Raw genomic sequence first — 16,880 nt, 5'->3', positions numbered from 1 at the left:
TGTGCAGGGTCACCAACCAGCAGACCAGGCTGCCCAGAGCCACATCCAGCCTGGCCTTGGATGCCTGCAGGGATGGGGCATCCACAGCCTCCTTGGGCAACCTGTTCCAGTGCCTCACCAGCCTCTGTGTGAAAAACTTCCTCCTAATATCTGACCTAAACTTCCCCTGTCTCAGTTTAAAACCATAATTGCCAGGGCTAAGCTGGAGGTTCAGTTTGCTTGTTTAAAACATGTAGATAGAGCACCTAAATCTCTATCCTCAAGTGGCAAAAATCTACCAGCTCTAAAATAGAACTGCATGCGAGTGCAGCTGTGGCCAGAAGCAGCCATGCACAGAACCCTCAGCAATCTCTTAGGCAGCTGAGTTACTCGTTTGGAGCTGCTACATTGCCAGGCTAACCAAAACGACTTCTGTGGCCTGGGATTTCTGCATGGCTGGCTATATTTCACCTTCCTGCTCAAAACTGTCCAAACAAGAAGTCATTATATGCATTTATTACTGCTTCATTCTTTATTTCACATCTTAGTGACTACTGATGCTTGGTAAGAATCCCAAACACGACACAAGTCTCAAACTTCATTAAATAAGTTATGCCCTCTGTGTCACAGCATAAAACAAAATTCTCATTTTACAGAGAAAGAGGTATAGAGGACATTCTGAGAAACTAAGACCCAAGTTAGGTCAGTCGTATGCTAACTTGAACTACATAACCACCTTCCTTGCTCTTAATATCCACAATATTCCACATCTCTTACATGGATTACCAGCCAAAAATCAAGTTCAGCCTGCTTCTTGGACTCAAAATGTATTTATTCTCAAAATAAGTTTATAAATAAGCATATGTAAAAGACACTGATTTTTGTAATGCTGCAAAACTAGGCCATTAACTTGCAGTATTTTTTACTTTCCAAAATACATATATCTAATTACATACTGCCATTCACAAAATGAAAGCCTTCTTCATTTTCTCATAGCAATTAGAATTACTTATTGAAATAAAATCACCAAGAAAACCCAAACTTTATGATGTTTCTTTGCTTGTTAATAAAATAAGCAACAAACTTCCTACCAGAAGAACTTTCCTGCAGAGTAGGCAGTGCTCCTCCATACTGCTCCAGACCTTGCCACTTTATCCATATTCAGCTCTTTTATACATTCCAGAACTTTCCTACCCTGCTCATTCTTTTAGGTGCTGCACATAAAAGGCTGGATGTTGTGTTGAGGGACATGGTTTAGTGGGAGCTACTGGGAATAGGTGAACGGTTGGACTGGATGATCTTGAAGGTCTTTTCCAACCTTGGTGTTTCTATGATTCTATACATGCTACACCTCCAGGACACAAGGGCTAGCCTGCACTCCCAGCCATTACCCCATCTCTGTTGTTAAGACTGAGAGGACTTGAAGTCTAATCCTATGTTTTGACTGATGAAATAGAGAAACAGCCAAACTCACTAACATTTTAACATTTTTCAATAGGTTACTCATCAAGTTACCAGATGTCAAAAGAACCAAGTAAGACTTCCCCCAAAAGTGAGAACCAAACAAAAATCCAGCAGTGGTCAGGACTGGTGTGCTTGTGTCAGTTGCCACTGGCTTCAAATACGGCTACATTGAGACCAACATGTGGGTATTTCAGCTACACAGACAGCAGTGAGAGGCAATGCAGCAATACCTGTTTTGAATCCTCCTTTAGAGTGGGCTTTGACAGGGCCTTGAACTGTTTATTTGCACAGGGGCAGTTTGCCTTTATTCCCCATTTTGTTCTTACGGAGTGAACAATATCACCAACATCATAGAGTGCTGAAGGGAAAAGAGTAATTAATGAGCTTAATTAATTAGAACATTCGGCTAGTTTTAAAGAAGTTGTGCATACTACTCAGCTAAACAACAGCAAAGTAACAGTTCACCTTTAAACACTACATTTTGCTACTGCTTTGTGAAGGTCAAGATAATGAAACAAGTAGCAGGCACACAGGCTGTTCCAGTTTAGGAACTTAAACCTGTTGACAATACCACTAAACTTTGGTTAACCTTAAAACTAAAAAAACACCACCAAAAACAAAAAGCCACTTAGTTTAATATCAATAACATAGAAAAGACAGCAAAAGGCTGCAACTGCCCATCAGTCTCCCAATCAAATCCTTAAAATACCTCTTCCAGGAATTATCTGTGTAGGCATTAGATTCTCCGGTTCGTGCTCCTGCCCCTTCACACATTTAAACCAGGAGAAAGTATCCGAGTCATCATCTGTAAAACACAGTCATTACGTGGTGTTTGAGTTGCCAGCTGTACCGTCACATCACAACACAGGTCCTTCCCACTCTCCCCTTGCCTGAAGCAGCAACATGCACTCTCACCTTCATGTATGCCTTTTTTCCTCATCCTGTAGCAGTCCACACACACGCCGAAGCCGCACTTTGAGCAGACCCAGTGCAGGTTGAAGATGGTGGTGTCACACACATCACACATCTCTCGAACTCCACGCACTGCACGCTTCCAGGCTACTTGTCCTGTGGGATTTGACACAACAGGCCAAGTGTTAGTTTTAATTAACAAATTAAATGTTGAATCGCTTCATGTAAGAAAGGCTCAGCCTTGTTCTCAACTGAACTCCCAAACCAAGTCTTTGCAGTCATAGATTCAGAAGAAGAATCAAATTGTAGAACGGCCTGGGTTGAAAAGGACCACAATGCTCATCCAGTTCCAACCCCCTGCTATGTGCAGGGTCACCAGCCAGCAGACCAGGCTGCCCAGAGCCACATCCAGCCTGGCCTGGAATGCCTCCAGGGATGGGGCATCCACAGCCTCCTTGGGCAACCTGTTTCAGTGCCTCACCACTCTCTGTGTGAAAAACTTCCTCCTAATATCTGACCTAAACCTCCCCTGTCTCAGTTTAAAAAGAACATTCAGAAGAGTCTAAACTATCAAGATCATTTCACTTTCTGTGCAGCACTATTATTCCTGATCTGCACCTGACCACATTAACATGCATACTGCTGACATTCCCTCAAGTGGAAATTCCACAGCTGTCCTAAGAAATCCCTAAGTTGCTATTAGCAAGCCAGACTCAACACTTAGCATGCTACAAACAGCTTGGATTTGTCCCCAGAATGGCCAGAGTTGGAAGGGACCTCAAGGATCGTGAATCTCCAACCCCCTGTCACACGCAGGGCCACCAACCTCCACATTTAACACTAGAGCAGGCTTTTAAGAAGTTTCCTACACGTTACAGGTGTGCATCAGACCTCCTCACAATAGTTACCTTCTCAGCTGTTCTTATTTGTGCAAGTGACCACTGGTGTTTATGTTATCACATACCCATAATATATCATCTTCCCACTGTCCAAGTCACTCTCCCAAGTCATTTTCTGTTACAACTGCCTCCCTCCAGGCTCTACCTAACACAGTCTCACTCAAATGACTTTTTTGGCATTAGCTCCTCTGTTGCTAAACAGTAGCAAACTCTTTCTTCACACTCACTCTTCCTGCCTCATACCTGGGGGTCCAGAAAGAAGGAGCTCACCAAGATGCTCTACAGAGTGCAAAAACATTCAAACACCTCTCCTCAAGGAGGGCTATCTGAGCAAACAAACCTACATTTTGGCAGAGCTCAGTTTATCAGAGCCAGAGCCCTTAGGAAAAGGTGTAATTTGAACAGAACTCCACCAAGAGAAGCTTACCACAGCTTCAACTCCTACACCAACTAAGTTGGTAAGTTGGTAAGAGCTGAACTGTTCAAAGAAAAGAGTATCTACACCCCAAAATATTGCTTTCCTACCCAGGGCATTACAAACATTTCCATTTTCATGACATTGAGTTCCCTTACTTTCAACAACTTTCAAAGTAAGCTTCCCTTACTTTTCAACAATTATGCCACAGTTATAAACAAGGAAAAAGGGAATTTCAATACATTCAGCTCCTTTGAAATCAACTCCAGAACTGACACACGAGCTTTATAGGTATGCTAACAAATGCTTCCTCTGCTATTAAAAAAACACCTCACATTCTTAATTTTGAGGGGGAATTCACGAAATTACAACCCTCTGAAGTTGTTTTGATATTCCAGCCTGTATCGTTCTCTAGCTCTTCATACTTTGGCTTCACAGGCCTGAGTGTTTTCTAGCTGAAGTGAAATACAGAGTTTGCAGATTCCAAGTAGTTCAGGGCAGGACCTCACAGCAAGCATTTCTGAAACATTTAACAAGTCCTCCTTTCTGCTTTTAAAGGTAGTCAGTCCAATTAAGCTTTTCTCCTTCCGTTCACAACCCTGCAGTGACTGGTAAACCAACGTGATCCTTATGTCAATACTACCCAGAATGCAGAAGACACTGGGAGGCACCTTTCTAAGCTGTATGGCTTCTGTCATGTAGTTACAAGCCAAAACAAAACCGCCGTTATTTTAAGATCCATTCCAGGTTGAGAAGTGGTTATGCAAGTTCACAATGCCTCCCATTTAGTGGCTCATGTTCAGCTGCAGCCAAAAACCTGTGTTCTACCATGCAAGGTTTGCCCTGTTGGCACTGACGGAGCTCTGCAGTCAGTTACCCCCTCAGTAATACCTCTCTGGCCAAGCTCCAGCAGGGCTGTGTGCAGAGCTTCTTAAAACAGGCCCATTGCAAACTGACCCAATGCTTTTGGGTGGAGGGAAAGAATTATTTCTTTCTTTACACTTCACAGGTAGCATTGTTGGGGCTGGTGCACAAGTAAAAGCAAAGCAATCCACCAAAATCAAGAGGAAAGCATAATTTCACTCACATATTAAAAATAGATGGCAGGCAGCTGCCTGTTACTTTAGCTTTTCTGTTCTTTTAAGACACTTCATTTCATAAGAGAAATGCACTTCCCCTTCAACAGGATATGTAGCTATAAATTGAGAATTATTCTGACAGATATGAAAGAATTATGTTCCCTTCCACAAAGAAAGAGCTGTTAGAACTAGTTCATGCTAGATCTTAACCTTCCTCTGAGAACAGAGGGCAACACTGAAGACTTCAATGACATTTCCAAATGCTTACAACTGATTTTCACACAAGTCAAAAGCCTAAAGTTTCACATGGAGTTATTAAGGTAGGGGTGATGTAGTACAAATTGATCTTACTGTGTGGTTCAATTGTAGACATAACTTCCTTTTCAGATATCACCAGCTGACAAAAGTGGTCTCCAATGTTGGCCAGGATATACTTCGCTGTGTCCAGATCCAGGCCAACAACATTTTTGGATAAAGGCAGCCACAGGCTAATAGCCTCAGGATCATACTTATTGGGAGTTAAGAAGCCTTCCTCACGCAGTATCCCATGCTTATTGAACTGCAGCCTGTGAAACGAGCAGGGAAGAAAGAGCCATCACCTCAGCTGTTCCATGAGTTTGTATTTCCTCCCACGAGTCAATGCCTATGCTGCAAACACGGACACCACGTGTCAATAGCTAACACAATGGTTGCAAGAACATGGCTAAACATAATTGTCATGAATGCTAGGCATGCTTAAGATACTGCCTGTTTAAAAAGCATTACTAAAGAAACTGGTGGTTTGGGTCGAGATAGTAAGGTACATTTCTTAGGGACATTTTTATTCATGCAAAAATTATCAGGTCAACACCATTTGAAAATTGCATATCTATTAAGGATCGTATGCAAAGGAAGTGACAATAAAAGCTTCATCTAGAACAAGCCACAACTCACAGAAGAGAATATAAATACATTGAAGAGAATATGAATACATTGTGTTCTTAAGTAACATTTACAAAACTACTAATGTAGCTGCCAACAAGATTTCAAAGAACCAATGCACCTCCTACAGCAAAGCTTGAATAAGACACATGCTATGGAGCAATTCTGGTAGTCTGGAGGAGACCTGCATTGTTAGAGGCTTATTAAATGAGAAAAGTTAGAGTTACGTTCACATTTTCAGGAACCTTTTGACATATGATGACAGCACCCTGCTCACAACACCACCAGGAGTGGCAAGAAAAGATGCTGGCAGCCATTATCACAAAACTCAGCCATTTGCAGACTCTGAAGATTTCACAAGTTCAATAAACAAGGACAGTTCCACTGGCACTGACTTGTGAACTAAAGGATTCAGGCATTCTGATGCTTGTTTCAACTGATATCATACCTACCCCAAGACACAACATCTGGACCAAGTAGTTCATGGAAAAGTTTACACTACTCCAGCACAGAAGAAAGGACGTGTTACAAGCTGTCAAACCACAGTGTTTGACAACATCCACCCTGGGCTTACAGATACGCTTCAAGTAGCATTTCAAAAGCTTTCTGAAATGGTTCTTTATTTGTCTTAAAGAGAAAATACCCAGGGACCTTGACTGTTCAGCTTGATATCAGGCTCACAGGGACACGGGGAAGCTGCACATCAGGGTTGAAACATGCCAACAGCACCCAGCGGTCACTGTGCTTTCCTCAAAGTCCCCCTGCCTGCCCTCCTTAAAATCCACTGTGCACACTGATGACAGAAATGGCACAACACTCAATAAGGCAGAATAAAAAGATGAAACAACACAAACTATTGCTGCTGTTTCAGTTCTCCAGACTGAAAGCCCATGGTCACTTGTTGTAACTCCTCTGTAACTGCAGAATACGTCTAACATTTCACACTTCCAACTGCTAAATGCTGGGAGACAGAGTCTAACCTCCCAGTGCTATCAAGCTGAAGCGTTCGAACTACACTCAAGTTATCCCAACTGGCTTTCAGCCCAGAACAGCCAAATAAACAGCTCTAAGTTCTGCCAAAATATTTTCTACTCAAATGAAGCAGTTATAAAATTTTTAAGTGCTAGAAAAACACAGGGAACTTTTCATTGGTTGGGAATACTAGGCTTATGGCCTGACAGCTACACACTGACATCCAGTAGTTTTAAACCAGAGATCTACATAAGGCTGTGTTGAGCATAGAGCTGGTTTACATCTGGCCTGGAAAAAGAAGATAAATGTTACAGCTAACAGTGAAAACTCAGCAGCACTCCTTCCAGAAAAGTAAGAATAGAGGTCAGATATCTAATCCCAACAAGCATCTTGTTGTTCACATTAAAAGAACACCGAGGTCTGCATACACTCAATACTGTTCCTACCTTCTGAAGTGAAAGAATCGACAAAAGACAGTGGAATCTTTCTGGTCTTTGTTCTTTCGGTAGCTGTCCAAGCGACATTCCCTGCATTTGTGCAAGTGAGGTGCAATGTTATTGCAGGAGCCATCCTGTACAAATGCTTCTCCACTCTGCTGCAGCTTCTTCACTTTCGAGGCATCTGCTAAAACGGACTTGCGAACTATTACTGTAGGGAAGAGCAGTGAGCATTACACAAGCTGTACTAATCAGTTTGTTATATAAATATGCAAGCAAATGTCTTCAAGTGAGAAACAACCTTCCTTATATGTTCCCCATTATGTTAAAAAGAAGTAATTGTAGAATATTTGCAGTCAGCAGGAACTTTTTCAAGGCACTGTTCCAGTGGAGGCATAGTGCAAGGACCCCAAAAATTTAACAGATGCATTCACCTTCCTACAGCAAACTTTTGAAGGTGTGCCTGCTTTCAGTGAAAGCACTTCAACTATCAGGGCTTGAGAACCTGTCTGTGGAGCTGACCAGGGCATGAATCAAAAGTATGAAGACAGAAGTACAACCAGGCTCTTTTTTAGCCTGTTTCTCCCACTCAAAGTGCAATGGATTTCAGCACTTTACTATGACAGATAGCAAGCATCTCCCTTCCTCCCACACTGCATGTGAAACCTAGCAGGGCTCAGTGACTGCTTGCCTGGCTGTTCATCTATGCCAGTTAGAGAACAGCACATGGTAGTCAACATGAGATTGAAAACAAAGAGATGGGTGTATAGGGAAGAGTCCTCAAACCCAAAACTAACAGCTACACCACCTGATGCACAGCACAGACACACCACCAGGAGCCCAGCTCCATAAATAACCACAGCCTTCCCCATTCTGCTCATGAAGGAAACAAATGGAACTGGGCCACAGATAACACAGAAACAAGGCAGCTCTTCAATTTTGTTTGAGAACAGTTACTGAACGAAGGCCCTTCTTGATTAAAGCTGCATTGAGAACAACACCCATCTCCCATAACACGTTTTTAGCAGCAGCCCTCAGTTTTGTAAAGCAGTCTCCTTACGCCATCAGCATCTGCCTTCCAAACAGAAGGCACGTAATGCTTGCTCATGTAATCTGTTTTGCCATTCTATCATTGCAAGGTTTGTAACAATTCTGTTTTTTCTCCCCATCTAGCAAGAACATTTTTCTCAATTTTACCCACAAATGACTTACATTCCAAAACACCCTCCAACAAAATTAAAATTGCTATTTTTGCCCATGTTACAAAGAAGATACTTGCACTGAATTACTCAGAAACAGGGATATCTTCAAATGACAGGAAGTTTAAAAAATACCTACCATTATCCTGGATCTTGGTACTCCCACTCCAAAAGCTTTCATTTTCATTCCTCTCATAAAAAGCCTCATTTGAATTTCTCCTAACAAAAAACTCCATGTCTACGTGTTCATCCACCTTGTTTCCTTTTTGGCTGTTACAACCACTGTGTGATTTAACTCCAGCCTCAGCAAAAGGGAGAAGGTGAGCATCTGACGTCGAGGGCCTGCAATCTAAAGTCCTCTGCAGTTCCACAGAGCTATTGACCCTCGGTATTGCTAGGGAGGAGTTCAGATGTTGCAGTGGTTTTGCAGGAATGCACTCTTTAGAAAAGTTTGTCGTGGGCTTCAGAGGAGGTTCGCTCATATTTTTCAGACCGGTTTCTTTTCCGTTAGTTGAATCACTCAAAGATGAAGATCGTGAAGATATCAGAGAGGTATATTTACCATTTTGATCATTAATATTTTGTGTTTGTTCCTTAGTTATATACGTCACTTTAGGAAAGAGCGTCAGATTTTCCTTCAGTGGTTTTGTTCCAGCATTAAGACAAGAGGGATGGACTTCTGGTACGCTCCGTCTGCATGTGCTGAGAGACAAGATGGAATACTTTGACAAGGGTGTCAGACAAACCAAGGCATCTGTTTCTCAACACTAATCTTGACAGAAATTTCATCATGTACCTCTGATAGTCAAAGGTGTAAAACTTTGTGCAAAGTTCAACGTTCACGTTCGATTTCTTCTTTTTATTATTGTAAGTGCTGTAATCAAATGCTCAAGCTTTATCTACCTGTAGATCCCATTCCAGTTTAGCTACAGTAGCTACTCCACTACTTCTTCCACAACTACAGTTACTTTCTCATTTTTAACATGTAACAGCTGTATAACCAAGTGCCTCCCACTTGCACGTCATGCTCAAGAAACTTCAGCAGAGACAGTGGCTGGGGGGGCACTACATCTGTACTGAGACAGTAAAAGTGTTCCCACACAAAGAGATCAGGTGCAAAGTCATGCTTTCTGCAAACCAATATCACTTCTTGCAAAGCTAATGCACAACACTTCTCCTACCACACCACTTCTACCATACATGTTAATCTTTGTGATGGAACTGGAGGCAGGGGTACAATATTCTGACCTTTAAATACTGCTAGATGAGTTCACGCTCAGAAAAAACTGTTGCACTGCAACACAGTTCTCACACTAGCTCTGGTTGGAAAATGAAATAAAGCCTTTTATATTTGAGACATTCACCTGGTTGAAACATGCATTGACAACATGATTCCTAGAGCTTGTTTTATAATGGAAAGGCAGATCAGCTCAAACCTGCGCAGAGTTTGGAGTAGTAAACTCAGTATTGGAAGATTTTAAATCCAGTGGGACATCTTCCAGATTACTACCACTAACAAACAAGTTTAAGGCCAACATTAACTGGTATTGAACAAAAAAATATAATGGAGGACCCATACTTAACCTGCAAGCAGCCAGCCTACAGGACACCTGCTGAAGCTGTTCCAGTGTTCCAAAAGACCTAGAGTTACTGCACTGCCTTAAAAATCAAACTATGTTTATCCTGCTACAAACTTTAGTTACTTATGAAAGAACAATAGTCCATGGAAGTATGAACTGATTTCTTACCCCTGAGGAGTTTCTGCACCAAGATTGGGAGGACAGTTAGCTGGCAGGGGCAAGCCTTGATGCCTTTGGTCTTTGTTAGCAGGAGTACAACCCAGCAATGCCTCACCAAACACTGTTGGTACCGAGTGCACATGTCCCTGACTTTGAGAAACCTGCAGGAGAGATTTTAACAGTTATGAACACCTAGAACATCACCACCAAAATAAATATCATGTTACAAGGTTAAGCTTAAAAAGAGAAGTACATTAATGCTCTTCTCAGAATGCTTAAAAGCTTGAAGGCCATTTCTCACCCAGTCCATTAGATGGAAATAACTGAGCGTCCTTTTAAATCTCAGAGGTTCAGTGAAACACTGTTGCTGCTAATTCACTTCCCCCACCCTCATCCCTGCAACAACCACCACAGTCTTTAAGGGTAAGATGTGGGTGTAACATTAAGGCAAGGAAATAGAAAGCTCTGCTCTTCTTCAGAACCAGCACTGCAATGATCTTTCAAAGCTGGTAGCAGTAACCAGAATTCAGAAATGGCTTTCAGAGCTCACCTGCAAACCTCAGAGAAAAATTAGAGAATCATAGAATGGCCTGGGTTGAAAAGGACCACAATGATCATCAGTTCCAAGCCCCTGCTATGTGCAGGGTCACCAACCACCACACCAGGCTGCCCAGAGCCACATCCAGCCTGGCCTTGAATGCCTCCAGGGATGGGGCATCCACAGCCTCCTTGGGCAACCTGTTCCAGTGCATCACCACCCTCTGTGTGAAAAACTTCCTCCTAATATCTGACCTAAACCTCCCCTGTCTCAGTTTAAAACCATTGTCCTATCACTATCCACCCTCATAAACAGCCATTCCCCCTCCTGTTCATAAGCTCCCTTCAACTACTGGAAGGCAACAATGAGGTCTCTATGGACCTCAATGACCAAAATGAAAACTGTGAAGTCAGTCTGACAGTATTACCAAAAACCCATAAGTGAACTTCCCTGCAGTGTAAAAAAAAAATAAATAAAATAAAAAAAATCTTTGTACCAGGATTCCACAAAGCGTTAAGCGACAAATTCCCCTGCAGATTAAGTAAGCAGCTTTGTAAGCCTACAATTCTTTCAGAAATACGTCAGGAATACCAAAATTAGCAAGTCTTTCAAAGCAGTTGTTTTCCATGGGGCTCCCTCCCCAGTTCTGACATCCATATTCCACTCCCACATACTCAACTTACTGCTGTAAATTACACTACAGACTCATTACCATCAACTCTAAAGTAATTCCTTTCTGCTCTGGTATAACACAGCTGTCAGACACATAAACAAGTTCACAGAAAACCTCTGGAATTTATTAACTCCACATTAGAAATCACATACTAAGTTGTTTGGTTTTTTTGATATAAAAAAGCTATAGCTTCAGCTCACCAACCCCACAATCACAGCCTTTCCACTGAAGACCAGGAATCAGCTTTTCTTCCTTATTAGAGTACACTCACTCGTCACCATTTTGAGAAAACAGTTGCAAGACATTTCCCAAAGAGTACAAAGGTCATAAAGGAACAGTTCTTGGAAGGCAGACTAGAAAACTACAACTAAATAAATAACTGCATTGCTTTACAAAAAAAAACAAGCCGTGAACTCAGATCACGGTAACTTTTCTGCAGTACATTTGGAATATGAAATAAGAACTGGCCTCGTATGCACTGAGCAAACTGCTCAATGGCTGAATAAGCCAAAGAATGGCAAATTGGGTGCCTGAGAGACACTAAAGGTACTCAAGCATGAGCTATGCAGAGGAGCACAATTGCAGCACGTGAGCTACTTTTGCTGCACGCTTGGATCACTTTTCATAGAGCAATCTTGTCTCACATTGTTACCTCCTGCTGCTTCCTTGTGAAGCTGTTACAGATTTCTATTAATGATATCCAGACATCAACCAAACCCAGATAGTTGTCTCAGCACAGGGCTGAGCACACAGAAGCTAAGAATCAAAATTTACAAGCAACCAACAAAAAAAAAAAAAAGCCACCCCTACCATCACCTCGAGAGGTTCCATAAGCTCTTCCATAGCCATGTCTAAAATACAATTTTGGTCTGAAACACTCAGACAAAATTACAGGTTAAGTTAGAAGTTCTGTGGCCAAGCCATTATATTTTTCATTTACATTTCTATACTTAAGTTACCCAGATCTTCTTTTGGCCCATTGAGAGGGTTTTGGTTTCTTGGTTGTTTTTTGTTTTGTTTTTTAAGAACTCCCAGATCACTCACAAGAGAAATAAATGCAGACATACAAGTACTAGAAGAGTGGCCACATTCTCTCCTGGTCCCAAAGCAACATTCTTCCAGAGTGCTGCTTGTGTACCTTGAATCCTCAGAGCATGCAAGTGTAGGCACAGGTTTTGGATTTAAGAATAAAGCAGTTAAAAGACTGAACACGAAAAACAAAAGTTATGCACTTGAGAACCACCCTGTGTTTAATCACACTACAGAATACATGACTAGGCAGGCTAACATTTAAGCACAAGGAAGGAGCAAAACACAGTTTAAGAAAAAAGAAAACCTGAACTTCAAGGCTTAGTAACAACTTCTCTGATTACCACAAGGCAAGATATTTGACCCGTGCCTGGACAAGTTTCAATAAGCTCAACACATCCTCCAAGGGATCACGTCTATTATTTAACTTTTCCACTTAATCCTTATTTAAGACTGTTCTGAGAAGTTACGTGACTGCGTTATGTAACACAGCTGTACACAATGCAGTAAGACATTACCTCAGGAGAAGACTTGGTGTGTTTGGCATCAACACTTCCACTGTTTTCTGATTTCCTTTTCATGCCCCCAATTCTTTTGGATTTATCTGGAATAGAAGGTGATCAACATTAGCATGACATTAACATGATCTATTTTAGCACAAGCATGCTCCTTGCCTCTGCAGTACAAACAATAACTGCTCTTACCACATTTTCCATTATTGTCATATATTATTTCCACGTGAATTAACTCTGGATCAAGAGTCTTTAAAGCTGGAATCTTGAAAAGGAACAAAAAAACACAGAGCCAGTTAGAGATGGAAGTTATCGTTTGAAAGCGTTTATTTCAGATGCTGTGGTACAGATGAAGCTTAAATACTTCATTTTTGGATTCCATGAATGTCAAGCTAAATTTAACAACATACAGTGATAGTGCTTCAGCTTGAAAGCATGCATGTAAACTGGTGCTTCAGAGCACTGTGTGCACAGCAAAGAAAAAAGGATCACGTTTGTCTTGCTCTTCATATACAACTTCCAGGTCTCCTTTTGTGTAGATAGCCACTTATTTGAAAGTTGTGCCAGCAGCATGAATTAGCACAGAAACACTTTGGAGTAATAAAAGCCCCTGCACTATAGTGACTTCCACTTCATTTTGGCTTAATGTATTAAGGACAGAAATTAAAATGCTCCTGATGGCTGTATAAACTGAAGACTGCACCCTTGACCCATCTCTGTTTGTAACCACATCAGCTGGTTCTTACCTCCTGACAGTTGACTTCTAGAGTTCTTGTAGCAGGATTACCATTCACCACAACTGCTGTGAACCACTGGGTAGATGGATCCAGGCTATAAATTCTAATCTTTGAACCAATGATATTTTTTCCACCTTAGAAATCAGAGGAAAAAAACAGTAAACAAATGAAAACATCCAACATGCCTCAGAATGAAGGTGCATGAAGACCACCACGTTATCCAGGTTCCAACATGAACTAACCAACAGTACTGTATGCTAGATTTAAGGAAAACAAATTGAGAACTTAGAGACACCTTCCACATCACTGAGGGGGGGGGGGGGGGGGGGGGGGAAAGCCATGATAAAACTACTTTCCAAGTATGTGCTGCCTTTGGATAGGACAATTAAGCTTTGTGGAGCTTCAGACATGCAGCTGGAGCCAAGACCTCCAAATTTCAAATAGTGAGACAAGTCAGTAGATAAGGAAATTAGAATTTATCAGATGAGGAATTTTCTCCTCTTTAAAGCACTGAGAATGAGGACTCTAGACTTAATACCTTCCTTGCCAAAAACATGCATGCAAGAAATGCCTTCCAGTTGATGACTAAAAAGACACTTGCATGAACCAGTAAGAACAAGGCCAACAAAACTAAACCCAACAGCTTAAACCTGAGTATAAGAGCAGTCTGTCTCTCTCTATGTAAAGCTTTTGATGTTTGGGAAAAAAAAAAAAAAAAAAAAAAAGAAATCAAGCTCCTTGAAAACAACGAGCAACACGCAGTAATTCATTTCAGAAGGAATTGCTGCACATTTGATATCTCTTCCACAAGAGTGAGGTCATCTGTCCACGTCTAAATTCTGTACTCATTCCTACAATGGAAATACCCAGTAGTGAAATTTCCATAATGCTTCATGTTTCACATTCATTGCTCCAATATAAAGTGCAACTTTTTTTTTTTTTTTAAACACTTTTTTTAAAGCTTTCATCCCTAGAACAGATAACTATGGCTTATACCATCAGCACTAAGATCTCCCTCCTGTCTTCATTACTTACTGACAAATCTCCCTGCTACAGAGCACGCTCCTACCTTGCACCAAGCGTGTTTCATCTAGGTGTTTCTTAACTAAAGCTTGAATTTCTTCATTGACAGTTTGATCGTCCTTCAGAGGAAGCCTGGAACTCTCCACATCCTATTTTGAAGCAAAATGTGTAAGTTAGTATTGAGAATAATGCCTCTGATTAACAAGAAGTTGTATTTAGATACAGGGCACCACCCGTTCATCTAGACCCAACAAGTTTCTCATTACTGCGTGTTCCTTCAGTTCCCAGCTCAGTTCATAGAAGCACACATCACCTGGATTGTTTTATTACCTTGCTAATAAGCACTAAGTTTAATTAAACCATTTTTTAAAGTTTAGGATTAAGTTCTTAGAAGCAGCAAATACATATTTTCTAAACAGACATAAGGGCAACTATTTCAAGTTTTGTTTCAATTTGTGTTATGATAACACCAGGACCCAGTGCTTCATGAGACATCATTAGAAAATTTCATAAGAATGGAAGCAGAGGCAGCTGTGCCTAAATTGTTCATAATTATGAATTCCTATGTTTTACGTTAGGTTTTTTTATTTTTATTTTTTAATCTGAACTCTTTGACAACATGATTCTCCTAGTTAGAATTGACTCCTAAAGAGAAGCGGAGAGCAAGTTATTAACAATGGCTCAGAGCACCAATACAGAAGGATTACACTGTTTTGTCTGAAGCAGTGCTGTGGTGTTTGTAAGCAGCAGAAGCCTCAGGAGCCAGCAGACAAAGAGCTGTTATTTAAGTAGCCAGAAAAGCAGCTTTCTCCACTGCAGTACTGAGATGAGGCTCCCACGTAACACATCTGTAACTTAAAAGTGATTCCTGTGCTAGTTTCTCAGAATACATTCTACTTGCTGGCTGCCAACAGGTCCAAGTAGTTGAACATTAACAGTGGCACTATCAGCAGTCTCAATGTGGGACACCTATCACTCATTTCATTCACGCTGTTTACAGGTCATAGGAGCAGCTTTCTACAGCAGGTTAAATCCTTTATCAGCAGCAGATATTATTCCTCAGAATGCCTTACCAGCCAGTCACGTGGGGCAATTGTTTCAACCTGTCTCTGCCTAATTTCCACTAACAAGTTCTCTGGGTGCTCAATAAAGGTATTATAATTCAACCATCCCATTTACATCCTGCCTGCCTCCACAGTTGTTTAGGATTAGAAGTCATGTGTTTCCATTAAGCAGTACGATTTATTCCAGACATGTCTGCAATTCTTGTCACAGCTACAGCAGCCACATTCAGAAGACAAAAGGAAATATTCCATGCTAACCCCTATCATCAACATGATGCAAGTGCTGTCACCTGAGCTGAATGACTGCCCCAGCACACTGCCTCACAGCTGCCTTAAATGCCTGTGTCCTGGACATGCACATCACATTCAGAACTGATATCTAAGAGTTATGGCAATAGATATCTTCTCCAAGTTCTCACCTGTCTAAAGTCTGCATTTAGGATACATTAACTTCAGATATCTTAAACACCAAGACAAAGAGATTTAGACTCTATTTTTATAATGCCATACAAAGTTACCTGAATGGGCGTCAGAAGGTCTTTAGAAAGAAAAACACATTTCTCTTCACCAAGATAGCGTATGGAAACCATTGGTCCCAAACCGGCTTTGTCCACTAAGGATTTGTAAGTCTACAAAAGTGAGAAACATTTTCTAAGCAGCAGAGTAAGGTCTCATTTCTCATGCATTTTAATTGAAATAAATTCAGTTTTGCGTCCATTTCCCTGTTTAGGTCTCACATCTCTGCATGGCAGAGCGGGGGAATAACCAGCAGACCAATGCAGCTTGCTGCAGGGCTCACATTTCAGTCCTCAAAGCTCACACAACATTGACAGTGTACTCAAGTCTTAATGTAGGCATATGTGACAACTTAGATAGCCTCACAGGTACCACACTGCTCAGTACAACGACGTTTTCAGGTACACCACAAGCTTCAAAAGCAGCCATGAAACAGCAACCTCCTTTGGAAAACTTCTGAACTCTTCCTGATGAACCTGTGCAAGGTTAAGCTCTGTCTAGCCTTCAGTTAACAGCTCTGAGTGGGTACAACACCAGAGGCAGCAAGAGCAACTCCTCCCTGTGCAGAAAGTACATTTACACACCATTTCAGAGGGAAAAAAAAAAGAACTTGCTCCAGTTGTTGGCAAGGAGTTGTTCCAGGAGCAGCTGGGCAGTACAGGAGTTGTACAGAGCTATTCCAACTCTCACTAAGACACTTTATCACGTACTTGATTCAACTGCTGCAATCAAGATTTATTGAAATAAATTCCCTTTTTGTGATTTGCTCTTG

The 16,880-nt window shown here is 41.3% G+C and overlaps 1 protein-coding gene across 1 annotated transcript in view; it reads right to left on the bottom strand.

The window, feature by feature from the left end:
- Positions 1 to 16,880, bottom strand: part of KDM3A (lysine demethylase 3A) — a 29,146-nt gene that overhangs the window by 7,763 nt on the left and 4,503 nt on the right. The window contains exons 3-14 of the mRNA XM_048941127.1: positions 16,111 to 16,221; positions 14,575 to 14,677; positions 13,515 to 13,639; positions 12,961 to 13,033; positions 12,775 to 12,860; positions 10,026 to 10,177; positions 8,417 to 8,979; positions 7,088 to 7,289; positions 5,100 to 5,314; positions 2,359 to 2,511; positions 2,153 to 2,248; positions 1,674 to 1,801 (exon numbers count right to left, since the gene is read on the bottom strand). Of these exons, the coding sequence (XP_048797084.1) occupies positions 1,674 to 1,801; positions 2,153 to 2,248; positions 2,359 to 2,511; positions 5,100 to 5,314; positions 7,088 to 7,289; positions 8,417 to 8,979; positions 10,026 to 10,177; positions 12,775 to 12,860; positions 12,961 to 13,033; positions 13,515 to 13,639; positions 14,575 to 14,677; positions 16,111 to 16,221 (2,007 nt within the window). The remainder of the gene's footprint in view (positions 1 to 1,673; positions 1,802 to 2,152; positions 2,249 to 2,358; positions 2,512 to 5,099; positions 5,315 to 7,087; positions 7,290 to 8,416; positions 8,980 to 10,025; positions 10,178 to 12,774; positions 12,861 to 12,960; positions 13,034 to 13,514; positions 13,640 to 14,574; positions 14,678 to 16,110; positions 16,222 to 16,880) is intronic.

This window comes from Lagopus muta, chromosome 4 (genome assembly GCF_023343835.1).
Source record: "Lagopus muta isolate bLagMut1 chromosome 4, bLagMut1 primary, whole genome shotgun sequence".
Lineage (NCBI taxonomy): Eukaryota > Metazoa > Chordata > Aves > Galliformes > Phasianidae > Lagopus > Lagopus muta.
The sequence above is the reverse complement of the archived record's forward strand: the minus strand, read 5'-3'. Positions and strand labels throughout refer to the sequence as shown.